The sequence below is a fragment of the Urocitellus parryii genome, chromosome 7 (genome assembly GCF_045843805.1).
Source record: "Urocitellus parryii isolate mUroPar1 chromosome 7, mUroPar1.hap1, whole genome shotgun sequence".
NCBI classification, from domain to species: Eukaryota; Metazoa; Chordata; class Mammalia; order Rodentia; family Sciuridae; genus Urocitellus; species Urocitellus parryii.
Genome location: NC_135537.1, coordinates 161694644 through 161708589, shown reverse-complemented (window position 1 = coordinate 161708589; position 13946 = coordinate 161694644). Strand labels below are relative to the sequence as shown.

General features: G+C 37.1%; 1 protein-coding gene across 5 annotated transcripts in view; it reads right to left on the bottom strand.

Moving 5' to 3' along the window:
* Cdk12 (cyclin dependent kinase 12) overlaps positions 1-13946 on the bottom strand; it is an 84600-nt gene that overhangs the window by 59637 nt on the left and 11017 nt on the right. For all 5 annotated transcript variants that reach the window (XM_077800575.1, XM_077800573.1, XM_077800576.1 and 2 more), the window contains exons 3-4: positions 3620-3796; positions 1710-1849 (exon numbers count right to left, since the gene is read on the bottom strand). In XM_077800575.1, coding sequence (XP_077656701.1) covers positions 1710-1849; positions 3620-3796 — 317 coding nt within the window. The remainder of the gene's footprint in view (positions 1-1709; positions 1850-3619; positions 3797-13946) is intronic.

Here is a 13946-nt window from a genome sequence, read left to right as displayed (position 1 = left end):
GCCCCTAAATTCAGTACCTGTTACCAAAAAATTAAATTAAAAAAAGGACTCTGGATATAGTTCAGTGGTAAACTGCTCTTAGGTTTAATTATCAGTCCTAAATAAATAAATAAATTTATTTCCAGGAAGCTACAGAAAGTTAGAATGAACCATAAAAAGAGGTTTTTTTTTTTTTGTTTTTGTTTTTTTTTTAGTACTGGGGATTTAACTTGGGGCAGTCTACCAATGAGCCACATTCCCATCTCTCTTTTATTTTTTGAGACAGGGTCTTGCTAAGTTGCTTAGGACTGTAGCTGAGGTTGGCCTAAAACTTGAGATCCTCCTACTCAACGTCAAGATTAAACTCAGGGGAACTTGTCCACTGAGACACATCCCCAGCCCTATTTTGTACTTTATTTAGAGACAGAATCTCACTGAGTTGGTAAGTGCCTGGACATTGCTGAGGCTGGCTTTGAATTCGTGATACTCCTGTCTTAGCCTTCTGTGCCACTGGGATTACAGGTGTACAAATACAGTGCCCAAAAGGTTTTAAAAGAACAATTATTGTGTGCTAGGTCTGGTGGCACAGGCCTGTTATCCCAATGGCTTGGGAGGCTGAGGCAGAAAGATTGGGATTTCAAAGCCAACCTAAGCAATGGTGAGGAATGAATGAAGCAACTCAGTGAGACCCTGTCTCTAAATAAAATACAAAATAGGGCTTGGGATGTCGCTCGGTGCCTGAGTTCAATCTCTAGTACCAAAAAAAAAAAAAAAATTAAAAAAAGAATAATTATTGTACAGTTCTCTTTCTATGTCCATAGGTTCTACATATATAGATTCAACCAATTGTGGATTAAACCTATTGAGGGGAAATATTGTGCCTGTACTGATTATGTATAGATGTTACTCCTGATTTATATAACTTTGCCTTGAATTAGGTACTAAGTACTCTATGGATGATTTAAGGAATACAGAAGGATGTGAACAGGCATAAAAGCAAATACCATGCCATTTTACATAAGGGACTTGAGTATTTGCAGATTTTGAAATGAAAGGTCCTGAAATGAGGGGCTGGGGTGGTGACTCAGTGGTAGAGTGCTCGACAAGCATGCATGAGGCACTGGGTTCGATCCTCGACACCACATAAAATCAAACTAATGTATCCACCTAAAACTAAAGATAAATAAATAAATATTTAAAAAGGAAAAAAAAAAAAAAGTCCTGAAATGAATACCTCACCCCACCTTCTAGTACTGGGGAATAAACCCGGGGTCTCACACACAGTAGGCAAGTGCTCTACCACTAATCTACATCTCTAGCTCCACTTTCCCTGCTTTTTCAAAATTGTGACAGCATCTTGTTAAACTGCCCACGCTGGCTTCAAATTGACAATCCTTCTGCCTCAGTCTCTTGAGTAGCTGGGATTACAGGCATGCATCACGGAGCCTGGCTGTAGTTTTTTTTTTAAAAAATGTTAGTCTATTTAATAACTTTTGGCAATCAAATTAAAAGACAAAATTTGTTTTTGATAATCTTCTTAAGACAATCAGATTTGGGGCTGGGGATATAGCTTAGTTGGTAGAATGCTTGCCTCAAACACACAAGGCCCTGGGTTCAGTCCCCAGCACCACACACACACACACACAAACACACACACACACACACAAAAAAAAAAAATTAGATTTGTTAAACTGTTAACCCAACATCAAAGCTTTTATGGCAATATTTACCTGTGTCTTTGTCCTTGGCTTTATATACTTGGCCATAGGTTCCCTCTCCAATAATCCCAATAATATCAAACTTGTCCACACATCGTTTCCCCCAGTCACTTTCTGTTTGTCGTCTTTCTCCATAACGAGGACAACAAATTCTAAAAATAAAAATAGTAAAAAATGTTATTTTTTCATGATGACTCCACTGGCTCCTGTGTCTAACTCCTGTATTGTCTAAAATTTTTTATTGAAAAGGCAGAAGTCAAATGATATAAAATAGCTTAAAAAAATCTCTGACAATGAGAATAAGAGTTAGAATTCTGGCTTCAGGAAGACTAGGGATCAAATAATAAGTTAGTTGCTCACTTTCTGATCTCTCTTCAATACTGGCTTCAGTTATAAAATGGGGAAAGAATCCCTATATCCTAGGCTTACTATGAAAATAAAATATAAAACTTTGGCAGTTAACATATGCTCAATATTTGGTAACTATTTTTATTAACAGAGAAATGAAATCAATGAAAATAGACCCAGTTTACACTATATTTACATTGTGACAATTTATATGCTTTTTGGGAAGAAAAATAATATTTCATTAATGTGTGCATGTTGGCACCCTGAATTAAACGGGCTTTTTACTTTTTTAACACTGTTAGCATCATGAACTCAAAAGACACAACGAGGGCTGGGGTTGGAGCTCAGCAGTAGAGCACTTGCCTAGTATGTGCGAGGCCCTGGTTCAAATCCTCAGTATCACATAAATATAAATAAATAAAATAAAGGTATTGTGCCCAACTACAACTAAAAGGAAAATTAAAAAAAAAAAAAAGACAATGAGATTACTCAATATGGATTTGGGAATTTATTACTTTTCTAAAAACCTAGCCAGGTTATCTGTGGGACCAGATAAAAGGGTTTTCCTAAAGAGTGTTTTGACTGTAAAAATATACTTCAGAAGCTGGGCTTGGTGGCACACACCTATAATCCCAGCAGCCTGGGAGGCTGAGGTAGGAGGATTGTGAGTTCAAAGCCACCCTCAGAGGGCTGGAGTTATGACTCAGTGGTAGAGTGATGGGCTAACATTCGTAAAGCACTGGATTCAGTTCTCAGCACCACACAAAATTAATAAAATAAAGGTATTTTGTCTGTCTACAATTAAAAAAAAAAAAAATCTAGCCTCAACAACAGCAAGGCACTAACCAATTAAGTGAGACCCTGTCTCTAAATAAAATACAAAATAGGGCTGGGGATGTGGCTAAGTGCCCCCGAGTTCAATCCCCAGTACCAAAAATTTAAAAAAATACACACACACACATTAAGACCAGACATCACTGTCTTTTATTTATTTATTTGAGTGGGGGCAGGTACTGGGGATGGAACACTTGTGTTAAATCCTCAACATCAGCATGCCAACATGCACACACTGGATGCTTTACCAGAGAACTAATCTCCAGTCCATTTTATTTTTTCTTTTGAGACAGGGTCTTCCTAAAATTGCTGAGGGCCTTGCTAAGTTGCTGAAGTTAGCATCAAACTTGCAATTCTCCTGCCTCAGAATCCCAAGCTCCTGGGAATAAAGGCATAAGCCCCTGGACCTGCTGGGACCAAACTTCTATGACCTTACTGATATGTTGTGGAAAAACACTTAAGACTTAGGTACAAAAGTAAGCAAGACAACTATTAAAGACAGACTCCCCCCAAAACTCACTTTGGGATAGGATAGAGAGCAGAATTCATCAGACACTAGAATGGCAATGTGTAAATCAATGGAAATGTAACTGATGCAACTGATGTGATTCAGCAATCTGTATACGGGGTAAAAAGGGAAGTTCATAACCCTTCTGAATCAAATTGTGAAATATGATATATCAAGAAAGATGTAATGTTTTGAACGACCAACAATAAAAAAAAAAAAAAAAAAAACTCACTTTGGTCTCTTTTTGTATGGTTGCTGAGGTGGTGTAATTGCCTTTGGCTCTGGAGAGTCTGGGGGAGATGGATCCCCACCAGGGAGCTCAGGAGGGAGAGGGAGGTCGGTGAGTAAGTGACGTGTCCTCTGTTCCTTCTCTTTCTTTACAGGTTTTGAAGGAAGAATTTCTTTTGGGCTAAATAATAGAGGGGAAGAAAAAGATTGCCAATTACTTAAGAGATATGTAAATAAAACTTCACAAAGAAGGTAATAATGCCTAGCTATTAAAATATTTCAACGATTACTTTTAAGGAAAAAACCTGTAATGTAATACAAGGAATTAGTTTATCACAGCTAAGCAAATTGGAATTTTGCAAAAAGAGACATCTACAACATACTAAAGAAACAATAAAAAAATTTGATATTATTTATACTTTCTTTATAAATTCTTTCCTCAATATCTTTAGATTTTTATGAAGATGTAATAAAATGCAAGAATTAATCTCTGAATTCACAATGTATCACTGCAACTCATAGAATTTACCAAACCTATTCTATATTTTAATCAACAAAGATTAAAAAAAATGAATGAAAACTCAGTAACTTAGAAACTACTTTATTATTAAAAATATAGAAAGAACTTGGAAAAAAGAAGTTACAATGTTTTATAAGAAATATAATTAAGTTAGGGGGCTGGGGTTGTAACTCAGCAGTAGAGTGCTCGCCTAGCATGTATGAGGCACTGGGTTCAATCCTCAGTATCACATAACAATAAATAAAATAAAGGTATTGTGTCAATCCACAACTAAAATAACAACAACAACAACAACAAAGAAATATAACTGCGTTGGAAATCAAAACTAGTGGAAAATATACTAAATTATTCTATTTGGAAACAGAATGCAGCAACCATCTCCGACCAGATAAAATAAACAAATAATTCTAAAAATATGAGAAAAAGAATCCAAGCAATTATTTCAGAATCATTTAAGCAACTGGTGATTAACATGATAGCCACACCAAATTACACCAGTAAATGGGAAGGAAAAAAAAAAAGTTATCTTTCCTGGAATAAATAGAAGAGTCAGTTTTGGACCCAATTTTTTAACCCATCTATTTTTTTTGGGGGGGGGCACTGGGGATGAAATCAGGGGCACTCAACTACTGACCCACCTCCCCAGCCCTATTTTGTGTTTATTTATTTAATTAATTAATATTTATTTTCTAGTGGTAGTCGGACACAATACCTTTATTTTATTGATTTATATGTGGTGCTGAGAATCGATCCCTCCCATGAGCTAGGCAAGCACTCTACCGCTGAGCCACAACCCCAGCTCCCCTATTTTGTATTTATTTAGACAGCTTTTACTGAGGCTGGCTTTGAATTTACAATCCTCCTGCCTCTACCTCCCAAGTCACTGGGTAAACTATCTAAATTTATTTATTTACAAGATTAATTTTGTGGGGCTGGGGATGTGGCTCAAGCAGTAGCGCGCTCGCCTGGCATGCGTGCGGCCCGGGTTCGATCCTCAGCACCACATACCAACAAAGATGTTGTGTCCGCCGAGAACTAAAAAAAATAAATATTAAAAATTTTCTCTCTCTCTCTCTCTCTCTCCTCTCTCACTCTCTCTTAAAAAAAAAAAAAAAAAGATTAATTTTGTGCCATGCACACCCTCAGCACAGACATCTACAGTGCAGCACACTAATTCATGCCTACAAATAAACTAGGCTACTTACCAATACTTTTCTATTCCTTCAAATTATCAGAAAGTTGAAAAGAATTTGATAATCTTAACAACTCCTCCAAGATCCTCTATTTTTCTGATCATGAATACTTTTTGAAACCATAAAAAACAGGCATATCCCCTGCAATGTCTTTTATTTTTCCTTTTTTTTTTTTTTTTAAATTTTCTATGCTGAGACAGGGTTTCGCTAAGTTGCTGCAATTGGCCTCTAAATTGTTATTCTTCTGTCTCAGCCTCCTATATCACTGGGATTATAGGCATGTGCCACTGCATCTGGCCCTCATAAAAAATCATTATAAAACATCTTGCTGCTCTTTGTGTGTGAAATTCTCTTTCCCATGAAAGAATATTATTTATTTAAAATACAAGAACACAATTTCAAGAGCTATTAATTCTTACTAATTTATATCATTTTAATCTCTTGTAAACAGAGCAATAGAATGTATATTAGTTTGTATCACACATCAACTAGAAGTAGGTAGTTAATGGAGTACAGAATAATCATCTGAAACATTATGAATAACTAGTAGAGATGAACACCCATCACAATCTACACTCATATTTTTCTACCATGGTATAAAAGCACATTACCAGAAAAGTCTTCAGTAAGGTATACAATATAGATTTTTTATTTTTTTATATTGGTGATTGAATTCAGGGGAACTTTACCACTGAGCTTCATCCTCAATCCTTTTTTATTTTATGACAGAGTCTCACTAAGTTACTGAGGGTCTAAGTTACCCAGGCTGGCCTTGAACTTATAATCCTCCTGTCTCAGCCTCCAAAGTTACTGAGATTACAGGTATGCACCAGTGTGCCTGCTATTGCAATACAGATATTTAAAATTTCTTCTCATTTAGCCAGGCATGGTAGCATAGGCCTATAATTCCAACCACTTAGCAGGATGAGGCAGGAGGATTACAGATTTGAAGCCAGCCTCAGCAATGCAAGCTAGTGAGACCCTGTCACAAAAATAAAAAGGGCTGGGCTGGGGATGTGGCTCAAGCGGTAGCGCGCTCGCCTGGCATGCGTGCGGCCCGGGTTCGATCCTCAGCACCACATACCAACAAAGATGTTGTGTCCGCCGAGAACTAAAAAATAAATATTAAAAATTTCTCTCTCTCTCTCTCTCTCTCTCCTCTCTCACTCTCTCTTTAAAAAAAATAATAAATTTTAAAAAAAAAAAGGGCTGGGATGTGGATCAGTGATTAAGTGCCCCTGGGTTCTATCTTTGGTACCAAAAAAAATAAAGACATTTAAAATTTCTTCTATAGCTAATATAATCAGGGAAGGAAAATTCATAATTTCTCAATTATTATTAGGTATTATTTTTCATTCTTTATTTTAATAATCTTTTTTTTTTTTGTACAAAGGATTGAACCCAGGCACATTTAACCACTTAGCTACATCTCTACCCCCTTTTTATACATTATTTTGAGACAGGGGGTCTTTCTAAATTGTTAAGGCTAGCTCTGAACTTGTGATCTTCCTGCCTCAGTCCCCCAAAATGCTGGAATTACAGGCATGTGCCACCATACCCAGCATAAGAAATTCTTTTTTGTGGTCCCAGGGCCTTGTGCATTGTGCATATAAGGCAAGCTCTCTATCAGCTGAGCTATATCCCCAGGCCTCAGATATTCTTTTTAATTAAAATCTTAATTCCTCATGATTTGGGAATCAATTTTGTTAGTTCTGATTCACCAGAAGAAAGACAAACATCAAAGGATCTGAACTATGAATTGTCTAACCATTGCTACTGAAGTAAGTTTAACACGTTTTATATTTAGGCTTTATTTTCTACAAAGTTTACTTCATGGGTTCATATAATAAAGTTCACTATTATGAAAAATGTACATTCCTTCTAAAACACTACATTTTCACATATTTATTTTAAGAAGGAAAGAGTGTTTGATAGGATATATACTACCAGTTCAGGGTACACAATATGAATAAAGGTGAAATCCTGTTTCGACAAATTCCAATGTACTAAACATGTTGGAAGTTTGGTAATAGACCTTCAAACTACACTATTTAACAACATTACAGCCTTTAATGTAGGACACTAAGTAAAAAGTAGCTTTATAAAGTGATGAAGACATAATATAGAAAGGTTCTAATAAATGTCTTCTAATTGAAGTCAGTCACAGTGACTACTGCCTGTAATCCCATCTATATAGAAGGCTGAGGGCTGGGGATATGGCTCAAGTGGTAGCGCGCTCGCCTGGCATGCGTGCGGCCCGGGTTCGATCCTCAGCACCGCATACCAACAAAGATGTTGTGTCCGCCAAGAACTAAAAAATAAATGTTAAAAAAAAATTCTCTCTCTCTCTCTCTCTCTCTCTCCCCTCTCACTCTCTTTAAAAAAAAAAGCCTTTAAGAAGGCTGATAGCAAGTTTAAGTCAGTCTGGGAAAAGCAGTGAGACTCAGCCTCAAAATGAAAAAGGGCTGGGCCAATAGTTTATTGATAAAGTGCCCCTACACACTCAATCCCCAGTACTGCAAAAAATTTAAAAATAAAATAAATAAAAATAAAATCAATCCTTCAAAGCCAGAATAGTGGTGGTACACAACTATAAACCCAGCTGTTCAGGAAACGAAGGCAGAAGGATCACAAGTTTGAGGCTACCTGAGCAATTCAGCAAATTCTTGTTTTAAAATAAAAACTATCAAGGGTTATAGATGTAGCTCAGGGGTAGAACATGTGCCATTAGTATCAATAAAAAAATAAATAAATGCCCTGGGTTTAATACCTAGTACCACAAAAAAAAAAAAAAAAAAAAAAAAAGTCATTACTCCAGCTGGGCTCTATCTGTAATCCCAGTATTTTGGGAGGCTGAAGCAGAAGGATCTCAAGTTCAAAGCTAGCCTCAGCAATTCAGACACTAAGCAACTTGGCAAAATTCTGTCTCCAAAAAGGACTGGGGCCAGGTGCAGTGGTGCACACCTATAATCCCAGCAGCTCAAGAAGCTGAGACAGGAGGATCACAAGTTCAAAGCTATTCTCAGCAAAAGCAAGGCCCTAAGCAACTCAATGAGACCCTGTCTCTAAATAAAATACAAAACAGGGTTGGGGATGGGGATGTGGCTCAGTGGTCGAGTGGCCCCGAGTTCAAACCCCATACCAATAAAAAAAAAAAAAAAAATTGGGGGTTGGGGATGTGGATCAATGAATGATTAAATGTCCTGAGTTCAATCCCTGGTAACTCCCCCACCTCCCCCCCAAAAAAAGGTCATTACTTGAAGATTTAGTGCTAGGAAATGTTAAGTCCTACAGGAAGGGGCTAAGCAACTGAGACTCTATCTCTAAGTAAAATAGAAAACAGGGCTGAAGATGTGGCTCAGGGGTCAAGTGCCCAAATTCAATCCCAGATACCAAAAAAAAAAAAAAAAAAAGTGTTAATTTCCTGGCCAAATTTTAGAATCTGGATAATACATATGAATTTATGATAATGAGATTTAATTTTAGATACAAAGTAAAGATTTGTAATATTTTCTGTTGTTGTTAATAAAGAATATGCAATATGTGAGCTGGGGTGTGGCTCAGTGGTATAGTGCTTGCCTAGCATGCATGAGGCCCTGGGTTCAATTTCTACACTTCCAAAAAATAAGAATACACAATTTACTTATAAACCATCAAAAAGGATTTAATTTCTCAATTGTTGTTGTTGCTGATAGGAACTGAACCCAGGGCCTTATGTATGCTAGGCAAGTGCTCTCCTACTGATTACATCCCAAGTCCATTTTCAAATTTAATGGTATAAACTACTTGAAAAAATGATCATTTACCACCTTTCCCCAAAGTAGGTTATTTAATAAGTTATTTCAGCCAGGTGTGGTGATGCACGCCTATAATCCCACAGGCTCAGGAGGCTAAAGTAGGAGGATCTCAAGTTCAAAACCTGCCTGCCTCAGCAACTTAGGGAGACCCTTCAGCAGCTTAGCAAAACCCTATCTCAATGAATAAAGGGCAAGGGACATGGCTCAGTGGCTAAGCACCTAGGTTCAATGACACATACAAAAGAAAAGTTATTTCATTGGTATTTGCAAACTTGTATTAAAAAATTTAAAGCCAGATGCAGTAGAAGATTGAAGCAGAAACTTAGTGAGATCCTCAAAACAGAGCTGGGCAAGGTGATGCATGCCTATAATCCCAGCAGCTCAAGAGGCTGAGGCAGGAGAGTTCATACCCAGCCTCAGCAACTTAGTGAGGCCTTAAGTAATTTGGAGAGATCGTTTCAAAATAAAAAACAAACAAACAAAAAAGGGCTGAGGATGTTGCTTAGAGGTTAAGCACCCACTGGGTTCAATCCCTGGTATGAGGTAGGGACTGGAAATAAAGATCCTCAAAATAAAAAATTAAAAAGCTGGCCAGGCACAGTGGCCCACACCTTAATCCCAGCAGCTGGGGAGGCTGAGACAGTTCAAATAAAGCCAGCCTCAGCAAAGGCAAGATGCTAAGCAACTCAGTGGGACCCTGTCTCTAAATAAAATACAAAATAGGGCTAGCAGTGTGGCTCAGTGGCTGAGTGCCCCTAGGTTCAATCCCTGGTATCAAGAAGGCCATGATGTAGCTCAATGGTACAGTGTCCCTGAGTTCTCATTACCACAAAAGAAACAAAACTGGGGCTAGGGCTATGGCTCAGAGGTAGAGCGCTTGTGCACATGCAAGGCCCTGGGTTTGCTCCTCAGCACCACATAAAATAAATAAATAAAATAAAGGTATTGTGTCCAACTACAACTAAAAAAGGGGCTGGGGTTGTAGCACAGAGGTAGAGCGCTTGCTTCACACTTGTGAGGTACACTATGTTCAATCCTCAGCACCACATAAAAATAAATAAATAAATAAAATAAAGATATTGTGTCCATTAAAAAAATAAAAATAAGAAACAAACAAAACAAATGATCCAAGCACATTCTTCTAGCAAAATAAAGCAAATGTGAATGATCATATAATCCCTTCATTTTTTTTTTTTAAGAGAGAGTAAGAGAGGAGAGAGAGAGAGAGAAAGAGAGAGAGAGAGAGAATTTTTAATATTTATTTTTTAGTTCTCGGCGGACACAACATCTTTGTTGGTATGTGGTGCTGAGGATCGAACCCGGGCCGCACGCATGCCAGGCGAGCGCGCTACCACTTGAGCCACATCCCCATCCCTTCATTTTTAAATTGTGTTTTTGCATTACTGGGAGTGGAAGCCAAGGACACTTTACCATTAAGCTATATCCTAAATCCTTTCAAATTTTTAAGACAGGGTCTTGCTAAATGACTGAGGCTGACTTCCTTATCCTTTCTTTTCTACAAAGAACCCAATACTTTTAGAGATACACTTTTAAAGAGTAATGCAAGCACACTGGGCATGGTGGTACATGTCTGTAATCCCAGACACTGCGGAGAATGAAGCAGAAGATCACAAGATTAAGGCCAGCCTCAGCCACTTAAAAAAACCATATCTCCAAAAAAAAAAAAAAAAAAGGTTGGGGATATAGCTCAATGGTACAGTGATCCTGGACTTAATGCCCAGTACAAAAAAATAAAATTGATAATGGAAAAAATTTTAATTTCCATTTTTCTATCTTCAGTAATTTACCTATATATAAAAAAACTAACAATAATAACACCTTTTAAAAATAATTACATTGCACTAGGAAATAAAATACATTTTCGAATCAGAATTGCTATACAACAAATATAGTTTTGTTTACTTCATTCTCTCTCAAATATAATCTCAACATAGCTACACATACATATAAGTAAATACTGAATGGTCCTACTTTACCCTTCTCCACAATCTAAAACAGAAATTCCTGTGTCTTGTATCAAAATCATTCCACCTCACAAAATCTACACTCTACGCATGATAAGTTCAATAGCTACCTATTGATTGGTTAATTCAAGCAAGCATTTTAAAATCATGATTCTTAGCCAGATCCTAACCACTATGTAAACTCATAATGAAATTTTTGTGGATATAGGATTCCTTTGAATAATGCTGAACTACTTACTTCCTTTCCAACAAAAATGATAAAATCATGTATCTTTTATCTATAAAACGTATTCTATGTACCCCAAACAACTTTTTCTACATAAAAAGGTTCTGTTTGGGGGCTGGTTTTAGCCTAATGGTACTGAGTGTGCTTGCCTGGCATGTGTGAGGCACTGGGTTCGATCCTCAGCAACATTAAAAAATAATAAAATAAAGGTATATATTTAAAAAAAAAAGGTTTGTTTTCTTTTGTAGTTCTCAGGATAGAGTAGAATTCATAAATACCTATTAATATTAGAAAGAACTAAAAAAAAAAAAAAAAAAGAAAGAACATGTGGAAGCCAGCATGGTGGCACATGCCTGTACTGCTAATCACTTAGGAGTTTGAGGTAGGAACATGATAAGCTTGAAGCCACCTTGGGTCATTTAACAAGATCTGTCACACAAACAAAAAAAAGGGATGAGGGGGACTGGGGCTGGGGCTGGGGCTCAGCGGTAGAGCGCTCATATACCATGTGTGAGACCCTGGGTTTGATCCTCAGTACCACATATAAATAAAGGTATTATGTCCAACTAAAAATAATAAATATTTAAAAAAGGGGGGTGGGTGGGGAATGTAGCTTAGAGATGGAGCAACTGTCTACCTAGCATGCAAAATGCCCTGGGTTCAATCTCTAGCATAGAAGAAAGGAGAGGAAAGGTACGGGGGAAAGATGTGTGCGGAACTCTTCCTTAAAATCAGATTGACAACTATATGAATAATAATAGAGCCATTCTTTTTGTTTATTTGTTTGTTTCTCCATTACTGGGGACTGAATCCAGGGGCATTCTACCACTGAACTACATTCCCAGCTTTTATATATATATATATATATATATATATATATATATATATATATATATTTTTTTTTTTAGTTCTGCATGGGCACAATATATTTTGTTTATTTATTTTTCCGTGGTGCTGAGAATCGAACCCAGTGCCTCATATATGCAAGGCAAACACTCTGTCACTGAGCCACAACCCAGCCTAACATTCCTGGTTTTTCTGATCTTTTATTTTAAGACAGGGCTTTCACTAAGTTCTAGGGATGGCTTTGAACTTGTGATTGTCTTGCCTCAGTCTCCCAGTCCCTGGGACCATAGTCTTTTGCATTGTACCTAGCAGTCATCCTTTTTTGGAGGAGAAAAGGGGGTGGTATTAGGGATTTAACCCAGGGACACTTTACCGCTGAGCTGCATCCCCAACCCTGGTTTTTATTTTATTCTGAGACAGGTTCTTACTAAGTTGCCCAGAGCCTCACTAAGTTGCTGAAGCTGGCTTTGCACTTGTGATCTTCCTGCCTCAGCCTTCTAATTCACTGGTTTACAAGCAAGTGCCACTACACCTGGTCAGAGTAATTCTTTAAAACATTCTAGAGCTGTTCTTGGTGGTGCATACTGGCGTCCCAGCTATTTGGAAGTAAAAGGTAGGAGGATCACTGAACCTAAGTGTATGAGTCCAGCCTGGACAATAATGCAAGACCCTGTCTCAAAAACAAAAACAAAAAAAAACAAACTTTTTTCTTCCTTTCCATTTACTCTACTCATACAATCAGAATCATGTTTCATAATCACCTCAGTTTTCAATACTCAAATAATTCATTAAAATTATTCTCATCATTCTGTTATGAATTGTATTCTAATTAGCAAAGATTCTACATATCATTCATTCAGTTGTACCTTATACGATAACTTTGAAAAAAATCTTTTTTTTTTTTATTTTTTCCTTTGGTACTAGGAATTGAACCTAGAGGTGCTTTACCACTGAACAACATAGTTTTTTTATTTTGAGACACGGTCTTGCTGAGATGCTTAAGAACTTGCTAAATTGCTAAGACTAGCCTCAAATTGGCAATCCTCCTGCCTCAGTCTTCTGAGTCACTGGGATTATAAGCATGTGTCAACTGTACCTGACCAATGCTAAAATTTTTAAAGGTAGTGAAGTATTGTGGTTATACTGGAATATGTTACTATTAGGAGAGACATACTGATATATATAGAATATCATAACTACAGTTAAAATTAATGTGATAGACTGGGCATGGTGGCACACACCTTTAATCCCAGAGACTCAGGAGGCTGAGGCAGGAGGATTACAGGTTCAAAGTCAGCCACAGGAACTTAGGAAGGCCCTAAGCAACTAAAAAAGACCCTGTCTCAAAATGAAAAATAAAAAGGGTTGAAATAAAATAAATGTGACAGAAAGTTAATAATTGGTGAACTAAGTAGAGCATAGGATTCTTAATTATATTGTTTATTTTTCTAAAGACACTAAAATTTTGAAAATAAAAATACAGATGAGGGCTGCAGATGTGGCTCAGTGGTAGGATGTTTGCCTAGCATGTATGAGGACCTGAGTTCAATCCTAGCATTGCAAAAAACAAACAAAAAAACAGAGGAATACTTTAAAAAAATCTGAATCAAAATTAGACTTATCAGAGCTGAGGATATAGCTCAGTTGGTAGACTGTTTGCCTTGCATGCACAAGGCCCTGGGTTCAATCCCTAGCACCACCACCAAAAAAAAAAAAAACAGCCTTATCAATAAACCTATGAAAATGGGTTTAGTAGGCCTCAAC